General features: G+C 39.3%; 1 protein-coding gene across 5 annotated transcripts in view; it reads left to right on the plus strand.

Moving 5' to 3' along the window:
• Positions 1-13,457, plus strand: part of pidd1 (p53-induced death domain protein 1) — a 35,123-nt gene that overhangs the window by 15,137 nt on the left and 6,529 nt on the right. Inside the window, exons 2-13 of one of the 5 annotated variants that reach the window (XM_031900611.1) lie at positions 402-470; positions 4,156-4,479; positions 5,553-5,966; positions 6,271-6,477; positions 7,094-7,148; positions 7,247-7,448; positions 7,807-7,860; positions 8,074-8,199; positions 8,868-9,044; positions 10,414-10,561; positions 11,064-11,199; positions 11,313-11,463. In XM_031900611.1, the coding sequence (XP_031756471.1) occupies positions 4,221-4,479; positions 5,553-5,966; positions 6,271-6,477; positions 7,094-7,148; positions 7,247-7,448; positions 7,807-7,860; positions 8,074-8,199; positions 8,868-9,044; positions 10,414-10,561; positions 11,064-11,199; positions 11,313-11,463 (1,929 nt within the window). In that variant the 5' untranslated portion in view covers positions 402-470; positions 4,156-4,220. Of the gene's footprint in view, positions 1-230; positions 471-4,155; positions 4,480-5,552; positions 5,967-6,270; positions 6,478-7,093; positions 7,149-7,246; positions 7,449-7,806; positions 7,861-8,073; positions 8,200-8,867; positions 9,045-10,413; positions 10,562-11,063; positions 11,200-11,312; positions 11,464-13,457 lie in introns of those variants that run through there. The other 4 variants (XM_031900612.1, XM_004913673.4, XM_004913674.4 and 1 more) reach the window with 4 other exon arrangements.

A 13,457-nucleotide genomic window follows, 5' to 3' on the forward strand; every position in this document is an offset into this window, starting at 1 on the left:
TAGTAAGCAACAAATTCCAAATAACAGCTTTTTCCCACATATTAGTGAGGAGCCACCTATTACAATGTGATAAAACTCTCTCCTTGTGTGATAATTAGTGTAGGATTAGTCCAGGCATGTATCTGAGCTATACTGAGGAGAGTGGCAGGGCAGACAAAAACTGGAGGAGGGGGTGGGGGAAGCCGGATTTACAGAGAGGAAATGGAGTTGCTGTTTCTTTAAAGAAAGCCCTGCCCTCTAGCCTGTCACTGGTCGTCTGTAACCAGGAAGTTTGAAGTGACTCTAAACTACAAAGAAGCAGCATGGCTTTATATATATATATATATAGTTATATAATATGAATGCAGTCCCCCTACGCATGATATGCACTAACAAGCTCTGTGCGGTTTTCTTTCCAATAGGAAGGAAATATTTCCAGTTACCAGAACAAAGGAAACCCTGACCTTGCAAGTCCACTTCAGCCTGCACCAGTGAGTACTGCAGCACTTTCCCTCCTCTTTCTTTCATATGCCGGCCACTGTTGTTTTCTTTTATAAAATCAATTAGGGAAACTATGGGGCTACGAGAGGCAAGGCTCAAACTAAGCCGGAATCTCATAATATTGGACCTTATTTTGCAACAGTTTCCATGTTTTTGCACTTAGTTGCATGCACCCAAGCTGAAGTCTTATTTTATTGTTAATGGGGACATTCAGTGGTCCGATTGCTTTGGCAACTTGCTGTGTGCCTGCTACAAGCGAGGGTGCGCTGAATTGTTGCATTCAGTTATCTAGACTTTGGAGTCTCATGAGTTTTAAGTTCAGGTTCTGCTGAATCCTGCAGAAAGTGTTAGGCTGATGCCACACCATGCGTATTTTTTCAGCAAGCCGAAAAACACTTGCAGAAAATACTCGCCGTATGCTCCTACCTGTGCCTGCACCGAAATGAATGGAATATGCTCGGGTGCAGGCACATGTAGCCGATATCCACATAAAAACGTGAGACTTTGCATTCGCTCGCCTCTTTATGCGGATTTCGGCTACATGTTCCTGCACCCAACCTATTATATTCATTCGGGTGCAGGCACAGGTAGGAGCGTATGGCGCATATTGTTGGCAATCGCTTTTCGACTTGCCGAAAATATATGCCATGCGCACGGTGTGGCATCAGCCTTAGGCTAATGCCACACGGGCATATTCTCTGCAAGCTGAAAAACGCCATGCTACTGTAAATTCAACCTACTTTGTGCCTGCACCCGAATGAATGGAATACGCTCGGGTGCAGGCATATGTAGCTGATATCCGCCAAAAGACACAAGACTTCATATTTTCGGCGGATATCAGCTACATGTGCCTGCACTCGAGCATATTTCATTCATTCGGGTGCAGGCACAGGTACGGGCAGGGCCGGATTTCCCAATTGGCCTCCCCGAGGCCGCCCCCGGTCACACGCCCCCCCCCCCCACCAGTGCGCATGTGTGCAGAGGGAGGCGGGGTTTTGCGCGCTCATGCGCGAACAGCGGGTGAGGGGTGCGCGCATGCGCTGTAGGCCAAATCATGCATACGGAGCAGTGGTGCAGCGGGGCGGCATGCCGCCCCAAGATTTCTGCCGCCCTAGGCCCGGGCCTTTGTGGCCTCTCCACAAATCCGGGCCTGGGTACGGGCATTTTTGAGCATATGGACCATATTCTCTGCAAGCGGTTTTCAGCTTACCGAAAATACGCTCCATACGCTACGTGTGGCATTAGCTTTAGGGTTTGGTGGAATCATGATCCAATTGCTGTCACATATACTACCTTCAGGTGTGCATCTGCATGAGTGATTGTAATAAAGGTTTTACTGTCAAAGTGAGAAACACAAGGCCTCTTCAACAGCAAATGTATATGGACAAAAACTTTATTCAGAAACATCTTATAAAAAGAGAAATATCCGCAGTCATCCCCAGCTTACCTCTGTGAGGCAACTCCTTCCTTCCCCACTTTTCGTAACCTGGAGGACTTTATATACTGGCAATCTCAGGGGATTAACTACCTGTGGAACATTATACAAAACTCTTCCCTTATCTCATGTCCAAGTGTAAGACATAGAATCTTGCACTGTTCTTCCAAATTCATCATTTGCACAATTTGGTTGACTCATCCCCATCCTAAGCACTCTCAATGTTGAGGATACTCTTTCCCCACATTCCTCGACACAAAAACACTCTGACATCCTCAACCTTGCCCAGGATGATTGGGATGAAGCACCTAAAACTATGTATAGCTGCCATGTGGGACAGGCTGATCCAATACAAGGTATTTCCCCACAGGTACTTGCCTCCTCCGTGTGCCTCCTGGGAATAGTGGACTATTTGGTGTCCACTATCCTTACAAGACTGTGGTTTTGTGCTTTACCTTTTTATGCTACAAAATGTGCGATAATGCACTGATGAGACCCTCCCCTCCCACCCGGAAGTCCTGGATAAAACAAGCATCATACAATAAACCTTGCCAGCATCTTAATAAGCCTCAATGGCTCTTTGCAATGTATAACTGTTAATACTGTTAATACATGCACAACCAGTTTTGCCACCACCTTAGATGGTGAACATGACCTGCCTAAAAGTAAGGTATATCGATCCGGATATATCTGTATATATGTACATTTAGTATATGTTAAATACTTTGTATACCAAGCAAATAGGATTCAGGGTCCATCTGAAGGTGCTATAGGTGTAAAAATGTAGCAACAGTCATAAACACTCTTGTGCTTAGAGGCTGCACAGGGACTGCTGTATACAAAGGCAGTGCCCCAGTCATAGTGAGTACATCTGAAATTAGATGAATTCATTCCTGGGGCATGCTTGCAGACAGATATCCAAATGCCTATATGTATACTTCTGTGAACCCAGAATACAGCATGTTTTTATACATGTAAGTGGGAGCTGTCATGTTGATTTCCAGTAAAATTTTCTATAGCCTATAATAAGTGTAAATAACTTATTTTGCTGTATTATTATAGATGTTTATTTATTATATATATATATATAAGATGTTTGTTATTCGTTGAGAAAAAGATCCCCAGCAGAACTCGGTACTGTAATTTACATATTAAATAGACTTGCTATGGGGTACACTGTAGTTTGTATGCATTTTACTTCAATGCAATGCGTGTGTGAAATGATTTCAAGTTTAGCCATAGGGTCATTACCACAGTAAAAGAGAAGGATGCTGATCGCAATAAAAATAGGTCAGCATTAAGTATTTTTTCTGTCCCCTTGGGTACAGAGAGTACAGATGATTCTACATAGATTATTATCGGTAACTGAAAACTCTGAAATCTGCTACTAACACCCTTTGTCATAAATATCGGGGGGGGGGGGGGGCTGTTTCTGTGGAGCATTTTCTAAAATTGCATTAGTTGAAGAAAGCTATATAGCAATTCCTAATCATATACAAATGTGTAATTACTGCTTGGTACAAACTGTGAATTCCCAAATCATATATTATTATTGATATAATAATAATATCATAGTTTTGGACCTATTCTGTCCCTAGGGCCAGTGAATGGCACTTCTGGGAGACATATAGTTGTTTGGTCCTCATATAGGTCATGGTCACAAGGAAAAGCTCCTAATAATACTAATAATAATCTGTAATTATTTTTATGGTGCATATTTAGAGGAATGGGTTTATGCTTGGGGATAGTCATGAGTACATTTGGACGACTGCAGATTCTACATGCATATTCTAGAATATCTTTGCTGATGGCTCTGTATTTGTGTGTGTATATACATATATATAATAGTACAAGTATGGGATCTGTTATCCGGGATGCTTTGGTATGTTGTTCCATAATTTGGACCACCATACCTTATCTGCTAAAAAAAACATTTCATATCTTTCTAGAAAATTGGTTTTAAGATAATTGATCTCATATCTACTACATCAACATTAGCGTCTGTCTATCTATCTATCTATCTATCTATCTATCTATCTATCATCTATCTATCCATCTACATTTTTCCTTACACCCTCTCATTATTTGAGATTTACACAGATTTATGTGACTGTTATTTAACATAATATCTACAGTTTTTGCCTGTACCCATGTAATGTTTATTATAATTACATATTGGTTTAATTTTTTCATACCTTGCTCATCGTACCCTTTTTGTGTCTTCAATGCCTGTGCTTTAGCAGTTACCTCCTCTGCGCTGGGCGAGCTGTGACATGCCCATGTTGCCAAGTTCTGACAATGCGAGATGGAGCATATTCTGGATCCCCTCTGGGAGGGAACCGACGCAGAAGAACCAGCCTCTTACCTACAGCATCTCGCAGACAACAGGATTACTCTTGACATTGTCCCAAACGGGTGCAGATTTTTCCTGCAGCTGACTAATGATCCAAGATGCCACCGTGAACTGGTTGAATTTCTTAGACTCAACACCAATGACCCACTCATCCCCCAAGCACTGGATGTCCTGCACAGCTATACTGGACTCAAATCTCTCGTCCTGAAAGGTACAAATGCAGTTTTATTAATTCAGTCATTTACAGCCAGAAATGCAGTACATATCAGTTACATGGTAACCTCCGGAAGCATAAATGGACTGAAACTGGCCAAAATTCAGAGAAATGCTGTAATAAGTTTACGTTACCGCCATTCAGTGTAATAACAGACAAATAAAGGTGTTAAGGGTTATGCAACGAGGCATGTTTTTAGTTAAAAGCTATAGCATCAATTGAGATGTGTTTGAATTAAATGGAATTCTCGCCTTAATTTTAAGGTGGTGGCAAATGACAAGCATCTTTTTGCTCACATTGCTAGTTTTTGGGCCATAGACTAGCTTTAGGCAAACAGGGACTTCTCAGCTATTGATGGGTAAACCCAGTATTCCCTTACTGGCTCATCTGGTGGGGGAAATCTTGGAGTTGTAAAGATATTAGCAGTTTTGTGGCCATTTAAAAGCAAGGATGAAGGCTAAGTTATTTTATAAAGGTCCAAGAGGTACTCTATCTCATATAATCCATAATGTTTTAAGATTTAGGGATGAATATGGATTGGATGCATGCACCTGTTTTCTGGACTGTGGAGAGACACTGTATATACCCTTTCTGACATCAGAGAGTGACAATACAAAAGATATTGTTGACTTAATATTTAAAGCTGTTATGTTTTATAAGCAGTTATTATACACACACGGCTCAGAGTTCTAGAGTCCATCTTGCAGCTACATTATCGCCAAATGCTTGGCACTGATGTAAAAATGTATTCAACACTTCATTTGATTGCTTCTTGGGTTCTGTTAAATCTGTAACTATCTCTTTAGGGAATTTAATGCACTAGGGAGGCCTACTTTAGTCTTTTTATATTTAAGTGGCAAATGATGACATTGAGATTGCTTTTACCATCCTTTAGTAAGTGAAATCCTTCCACCTTACATGTATCATGGAGCCCTGGATATGTGTCCTCTTTTTATTTATTTATTTAAATGCATACAGACTAACATTACAGATTTTAGAAATAGTCTGGTTAAGCACATGTTTATGGAGTGAATATCATTATTGTACTCTGTTTGTTTTGAAATCTACAGGTGGACATGAACTTGATGAATGTGGTAAAACAAAGAGTGGCCTTCTGACTTCCCTTCCTTCTGAGCTCTGCAGCCTTTCCAACCTGCACCACCTTGATCTCAGCTTCAACAGTCTCACGGAGCTGCCCCTCTGTGTCACATCTCTTTCTTGTCTTAGTTCTCTCCTCCTCTGCTATAATCAGATTGGAACACTACCAGATACCATCAGCAATCTGAGGAATTTGGAACTATTGTCCATGATGTTCAACCTGCTATCCGTTATTCCAGGAGAAATAGGGCAGCTGAGAAAACTGAAGAGGCTAGACCTATCTGAGAACAAACTGGAAACCCTTCCAGAAACTATTGGAGGACTACAGGAATGCACAGAGCTAGATCTATCTGGAAACTGCCTCATGGAACTACCTGAAACAATGTGTGAGTTTCAACTGCAAAAAATATGGCTCCCAGGAAGACTAATCTAGAATGTACATGTATTTTACAGAAAATGTAGCATTATGGGCACTTTTTGGTGAAATGTCTTGAGTATTGCTTAATGGCAAGTCTCTGAGATCAGCCTACATAAGTAGACTTAAATTATGTTCATTAGCAACTGGACATTGTTTCTTTTTGAGAGAGAGATACATTTCTTCCGGAATTCTCATATATATGTTTTAGGTCAACTGGAGGTAAAGAAAAGAAACGTCAATATATTTTCTAACATTCTCATAATTCCTTATAGGTCATCTGGTGTCCCTCCAACAACTTCACCTGCACAGTAATTTGCTTATAAGTGTGCCTGTGGGCCTAGCAGTTTTACCATTCCTCAAACGCCTAGACCTAAAGAACAACCAACTGCGTTATGTTCCAGAAGAAATCATGAATTGCCCCTGTGTACATCTCCAGGGGAATCCTATTGGGATTGCTGAGCCAACCCCTTCAACTGAAGGTAACCTTTTTGTGTTTTCGCTTAGTGATGGAACAATGTATATTCTAATTGCAGGTATGGGACCTGTTATCCAGAATGCTTGGGACCTGAGGTTTTCCTGATAATGGATCTTTCTGTAATTTGGATCTCCATAACCTAGGTCTACTAAAAAGTCTTTTAAATATTAAATAAACCCAATATGATTGTTTTACCTGCAATATAGGCTAAATATAGTTGGGCTCAAGTACAAGGTACTGTTTTAATATTACAGAGAAAAAGGTAATAATTTAAAAAAATGTTAATTATTTGATGAAAATGGAGTCTATGGGAGATGGCCTTTCTATAATTCAGAACTTTCTGGATAACAGATCCCATACCTGTATTAATAGTGCACTGTTGTAAACTTTGTAGCACACTGAGTAGCTTGTGGTGCTATATATTCTTGATCCTTATCACCACTATAACTCCTTTTGCAGGAAAAAAAACTCACTTTAAAGTGATATTTTTAGACTAATGTAATGAATTACACTGATTACTGTTTCAAATACATTTAACGCTGGTAATATAAGACTAAATATTAGCATGCATCTTTGTCATGTTTTACATGGAGCTCATGTATTGCCTTTGCACCCTGTAGATCAGGTTCCTGTTTTAAAGTCAAAGGAAATCTACCTCACCTCCGAAGATAAAAGGTATGATCTTGTCTCTAAACATTTTGGTAGTTGGTATAAATTAAAGGTGGAAAAGTAGCTAAGGCTGAAGTACCTATTAACAAGATAGCCTCTTTTAGCTTTCTAGTCACTCCAGATGGATGCAGAGTGTTCCTGCCATGGGGCCTCCAGTTTTGTTTTCCTCATGGTGCAGTCTCTTCCAATGTCACCATCTACTTTCAAATTCTACCACCAGACCGGGAGCATGTAAAATTGGGACACCACGATGTGCTACTCAGTTATACTTTGGAGTTGCAGCCCCATGATATCCAGTTTAACCAGGTGAGGTTTCATTTTTAGATAAAACACAATAAGAATAAAAGATGCTCTTCATTGATCTTATTTGAAAAAAAATTTGAGCTTCTTTTACCCTTTCACTGTCAGCCAACTTTGATTATTTAGTTGTCCTAACTACTCATTTTATGCCCTTTCAAGGTTCATTCATACATTTTAATTATAATTTGCCCCTGAAAATTAGATATGTTTTTCTTTTTTAACAAGATATACAACGCATATTTTATTATATGGGCAAAAATACAACAGATTTGGAAAGCCACGTGTCCACTATTGAACACTGCACTAGTTTTTTTGTGGATTCTGTTAATTATACTTAGAAACTGCTCTCTCTTTTGTGTTCCAGGATGTGGAGATCTGCATTCCTTATTTTGTGAAACAGTCTATGCGGAGAAGAAAGGTGGGAAAGATAACAGCAGACATTGTAGCAGAAGTACTGCATTTCATTTGCCACACAAGCATTTATGCATTATGTACAGAATATAGATATCGTGTGTGTGTATATATAGAGAAAGAGAGAAAAAGAGAGAATTTTGTAATAAGGAAATATATTTCTTTGTATTCTTACTTAAAGTTATATTTGCCAGAAGATGTCAGGATTGCTCTTTTTTAGCAGGAGTCACTAGAAGTACCTACCATTTTGGGAACCCCTAGAACCCTGCGGAAAAGAGAAGTAGTGATCAGGACTTACAGTGGAGAAGACTGGACTGACCTGGCCACCACTAGCTGTACAAAGCGAGTAAGTCTGTGTGAGAATCATTGGTCCCAATGGGTCAGGTATGAATATAATGCTCTCCTGCTTCCTTCAAACAATTCCATATGATTACATAGTAGGATTGGTTCAATTCTGCCTCATAAGCGCAGTTTTGGTTGCTATAGGGGACTTAGGACAAATTCCTTGCAATGTTGGGAAACTTCATTGAAGAATATAGGAAAATCTGGAAAGGAATCAGTAGATACAAGTTTCTCATTGAATAGAATCTAACCGTATATAGGGGTTATAACTAATGAATGTTTGTATATCACATTAAAGCACCTAGGGTTAATTTACCTCTACAAGTGCAGCGAGTAAAGTGCAATTTTAAGTTCAATGGTGATGGTTTTTCACATTATGCAGGTCTTTTTTAACCAGAATTCCAACGCAATTGCAGAAGAGAAGTCAATTGACTCGAGTACCTGTAAAAAATGGGGAACTTGTCACTTGTATTTACAAATAACTTTAAAACCATTAAGTGATTTTAATAAATCTCTATTGAAAGTTGCTTAGAAATATATTTTCTTTCACTATACAGAAAATATTTTATGGGTGTGGACCTTAAACATACTGTGGAGATGTTTAATTTAGAGAAATGGTGTAGTTACACTGCATATCATTTCATTTTCTGTTTTTCCATTTCCTTCGCTCAGAATCTGGCCATCTGCAAAGTCCCTCACTTCTCATGGTTCTTTGTGGTGTCACGTTTAGTGAAAGATCAATGTCAAGTGCCAAAAGATGGAGAGGTCTTGTTTTCTAGTGTAGACCAGAACATTCGCATTGAATTTCCTCCTGGTGCCACTGAAGAGACTCGGACTATCAGTATGCAGGTGAGATCTCGCTAATGATACTGTCCTTCAGTCTGTTTAATATCAGGAGCAAGAATCTTTGCACACATTCATGTTGCTGAATGAAGAACGATTACCCCCCTGGTGACCACAAATCAGAAATAAATTGGAACTTTGTGGTGACTGGTTCTGGAGGTAAAACATTTAATGGAAGGAACAGGCAACTGTGACTGTAGAAAATGATTTTGACTTTCCCTATTTGGAGAGCTGTGGATATATATTAATCCAGCACATATATAATTGTTACTGCCTACCTCAGATCATGTCACATAGTGGATTCCAATTAATCCATACAGTAATACGTGCTATTACTGGTCTTCCTTTTATGGGTAGATTTTACCCATTGCAGTATCAACCATTCATTCAATGGAATGTCCTCTATTCTGTTGCCCCTTAGTGCTCAAAGCACTTGTGCCCCCTGCATGCTAAATAATCTGGTTCTCAGTGATGAGTGCAGCATCAGGATGCACAGCTAGCCCTGTAAGGACAGGGTCCCGATGTGGACTGCTCATCCTGCTGCTCCTACATTGCACCTCAGAATGACTGCAACCCCCTGACCACCCGTTATAAATCAAGTGCGGCCTGTGTTTGATTCAAAGTGCAGTCCACTAAACAGGGGGCTGAGGCCTTTGGCTGTTTTCACAAAGCCCCATGCAGTGGGCAGAGTGCAAAAAAATGAGCCCAAACCCTATAGACTTACTTACAGTGGTAGCATAGTTAAGAAGTACTGCCTTAACTAAAACTGAACTACACTATCAAAGTCTTTATTCAATCATGTGTTTCTATTGCATATATAGAGTAAAAGAAACAATTAAGTTAATTTATATTTCAGTGTCCCCTTTAGCCAAACTCTTTACATTTTTCAATAGATTTTCTCTCCTACTTTTACTATTGATGTACCTGAATAATTTTTGCCATTTGTTTTATATAATTGCTGGATTATATTTAACATACTGATTATACAATCCCTATATAATTTTTATTAGTCACTTAATAATTGATTAATATTTCACTTCTTGTATAAAGACAATAGATTTCTCTGCTATAAATACAGCCAGCAAGTTTTCACAAGTTGTCTTGCCATGTCCTGACACCATTTTTTGGGTGTCAGGTCCTGCCTCTAGATGGTGCTAGAGTGCTAGCAAAACACAATAGAAAACAACATAGGCCATGCACTACCTGGTGGCAAATTTTAGTTTCTTTTTCTGTTTTGCTCCGGGACAACCAGTTAGAGACATAACGTGACAACATGGTAAAGGATTTAGGCTGCATCTGTATGTTCCCTCAGATATATAAAAATGGACATTAATACTACATGCTTTTAATATGGTTATGTTCTTTTTCATATCAGGTATTACCAGTAAGCACTGCAGATTTTCAAAGTATCACTGGAGATTCCCAGTCTGCAACCAGCCCTCTGTTGTGTCTGTCACAGAGCTCATCTGCTAATTTTCTGTGTCCTGTCAAAATCCAACTGCCACTTCCACCTGGGGTCACAGGTCAGATATGTGAATACATGGTTGTTATTATACCATAGTTATCCCATAATAGTTATTTTTAAAAACCAAAAATAATTTTTTGCCTAATTAAAAAAAACACAATTCTAAGCAACTTTCTATTATGAATTTACTCAAACATTTTAGTGCTTTAAAAGTTGTTTGTAAATGTAATTACTGTAGAAAGCAGCATTTGCTGAACTCCTGGTTGTTACTTTTTATACAATGTTGCAAAGGTCAGTCTCCTTCAGCAACACAGGTCTGTCAGCCTGCTGCCTTGTCTTACGTTATGTCAGAGCTACCAGGACAGAGAATAGAAAAGGACAGGCAGACACTGCTTTTAATAGCAATAATACTGTATATACAAATAACTAATAAAACCATTACAAATTTGTAATGAATGTATATTGCAAAGTTTCTCAGAATTTTGTTTTCTTTTATTAGGCAAAAATGTATGAAGTTCTGCTATTAGATAATGCGATAGGTTTTCTTTACTCCTTTCCAGGCGATACTCTTGATCGCTCCAGACTCGTCCTTTTACATGGAGACCCGCAGGCCCAGAACTGGACAGATATCACAGGGCAGGTGGAATTTGAAATTACCCACATTTATGCCCGGTTCCAAGTGGATCATTTCTCCTGGTAAGTCTCCCACATAGGATATGTTCAATCAGTTCTACAAATCTGCCCAACTAGTAAACATGTTGATATTTCCTGTCTCACCCTGTTCTTATTTAATCTTTCTCTGATTTAAGGTACTGGCTATGGTACACTACCAAAACTTACATTGGGGAAATTGCCAAAAATGTCTACACTCGCCTACGCATGTCTCAGGTGAATTTTGTGGCCTTGCAAAGAAAAAGGGACCCAGAACAGGTGCTGCTGCAGTGTGTTCCTAAACAAAAGGTGTGTACCCAGGATTATGTGGCTAATACAGCACTAACACTAAGGGGTATATTTATCATGCTGTGTAAAGAGTGGAGTGAAGCAGTGATGTTGCCCAGGGCAACCAATCAGCAAATAGATTTCAACAGTTAGAAAACCAAAGCAAAGCATCTGATTGGCTGCTATGAGCAACATCACTGGTAATGTTTTACTCCACTTTTTTCTTTTTTAAAGGTAAATTTTTATTGGTTTTACAACATCACAAAACAAAAATACAAAACGGTGTATAATATATTGACATTGAGATTGAAATGGTGTTGAGTCAGGTTTAGGCCAATACAGTCAAAGGTACTATTACTAGGCGTTGTAGTTGTCACAGTGTAGGTGAGTGTGTTTAGTTCTCTCGGATCAGTCACACTTAGGGGCACATTTACTAATCCACGAATCCGAATCACGCATGGGAAAAAATCGTATTGGAAATGAAAATTTCGGAAGATCGCAAATATCACGAAAATGCTTACGAAAAAATCGTATTAGTCACGATAATATCGTATTGGCGATCCGAAAGTCACGAAATTTCCGTACCGAACAATTGTAAACAGCGGTAAAACCTTTCCGCACGAGCGTTCGTGCTTTTGTAAATGTGCCCCTTAGTGTAAAGGGGTAGGTTATGTGTCCAGATTGTCTTGATTATACCAGTTTTCCCAGATCTTGTCAAACTTGTCATAAGCACCCCTTGTTTCATAGGTTAATTTGATAAGGGGGAGAGCTTCATCCACCAGCCTTCTCCAGAATGTTTGGGAGGGGAGGGTGTCTCCCATCCAGTGCATAATTACTGTTTTTTTGGCGTAGAACATGAGCGTACGCAGTTTGACTCTGGCCACGTTAGTGCATATTATTCCATCTATGACTCCTAATAGGCAAGTTATTGGGTCTACTATCTGCGGTGTACCCAGTTCACTTGCTAGTGTTTCCATTATTTTGGACCAGAATTCGTGTATGGGGGGACAGGACCAAATCATGTGAAAGAAATTGGCCCTGGGGGATTTACATCTTGGGCAGAGGTCATCCTGTCTCCTTCCAAATCTCATCAGTTTGAGGGGTGTTATGTAGGTTTGGTGCAGAAATTTGTACTGTATGAGCCTATCCTTTATTGGGATTATAGGCATTTTCTGTGGCTTTCTCCCATTGCTCTTGTGCTAGTTCTGGGATGTCTTGCGTCCAAAGACGGTAGGCTCGATCAAAGGGTGGCTTAATTGTTGTCATAATCTCTTTGTATAGCCTAGATTTTACTCCACTTTTTACACTGCATGATAATTATACCCCTTATTGTATAAGGATTCTACAGTACTATGCCTCCGGAAACTTTTAAGGCTCTGAGCAGTAGTAAAGCTTAGCTCTTAGAACTCCATTTTGGCATTTCATCTCTTTAGTACTAGTGTGCGAAATTCAAAAGATGGTTCACTAAAATAATTATGATGTATGGGTTATACAAATAACACACTTTAGTCATAAAGTATATAAGTTTTATCTTGTTGGTAGGGCTTAGATATTATCACTTTTATATTGAATTTAATTCTCCATCATCACCAAAAACATTATGAAGATGTTGACAATGCAAAAAATCCAATTTAGCTTTGCACATGAAGGGAAAGACAATTTGTTTGCTTTTGTTATAATGCCCCTTGGTTTTTTTCCCTCCTTCCAGTCTCTGTAGCGGCTCACATGGAATGCCAGGCTTTTTACAGGCTAAGTAGCAGCATGCTAGAGTTTCTGCACGAGAATTTAACCTGTGTATGCTTCTGTAACTTCTGTAAATATACATTGTATTGAACCATGTGTATGCAGTGAGTGAGTAGCTTCTGAGTCAGGAGAAATTATCTATCTATAGTAATGCTGCTTTTGTGGTTCTTGTGTTTCAAATGTGTGATATCTGTGGCTTCATACCAACAGTAATTACTAATTAACCATCATAAATATACCAGTTCTCAAAGACTTTTTAAAACATATATAAT

This window comes from Xenopus tropicalis, chromosome 4, assembly GCF_000004195.4.
Source record: "Xenopus tropicalis strain Nigerian chromosome 4, UCB_Xtro_10.0, whole genome shotgun sequence".
Classification (NCBI taxonomy): Eukaryota; Metazoa; Chordata; class Amphibia; order Anura; family Pipidae; genus Xenopus; species Xenopus tropicalis.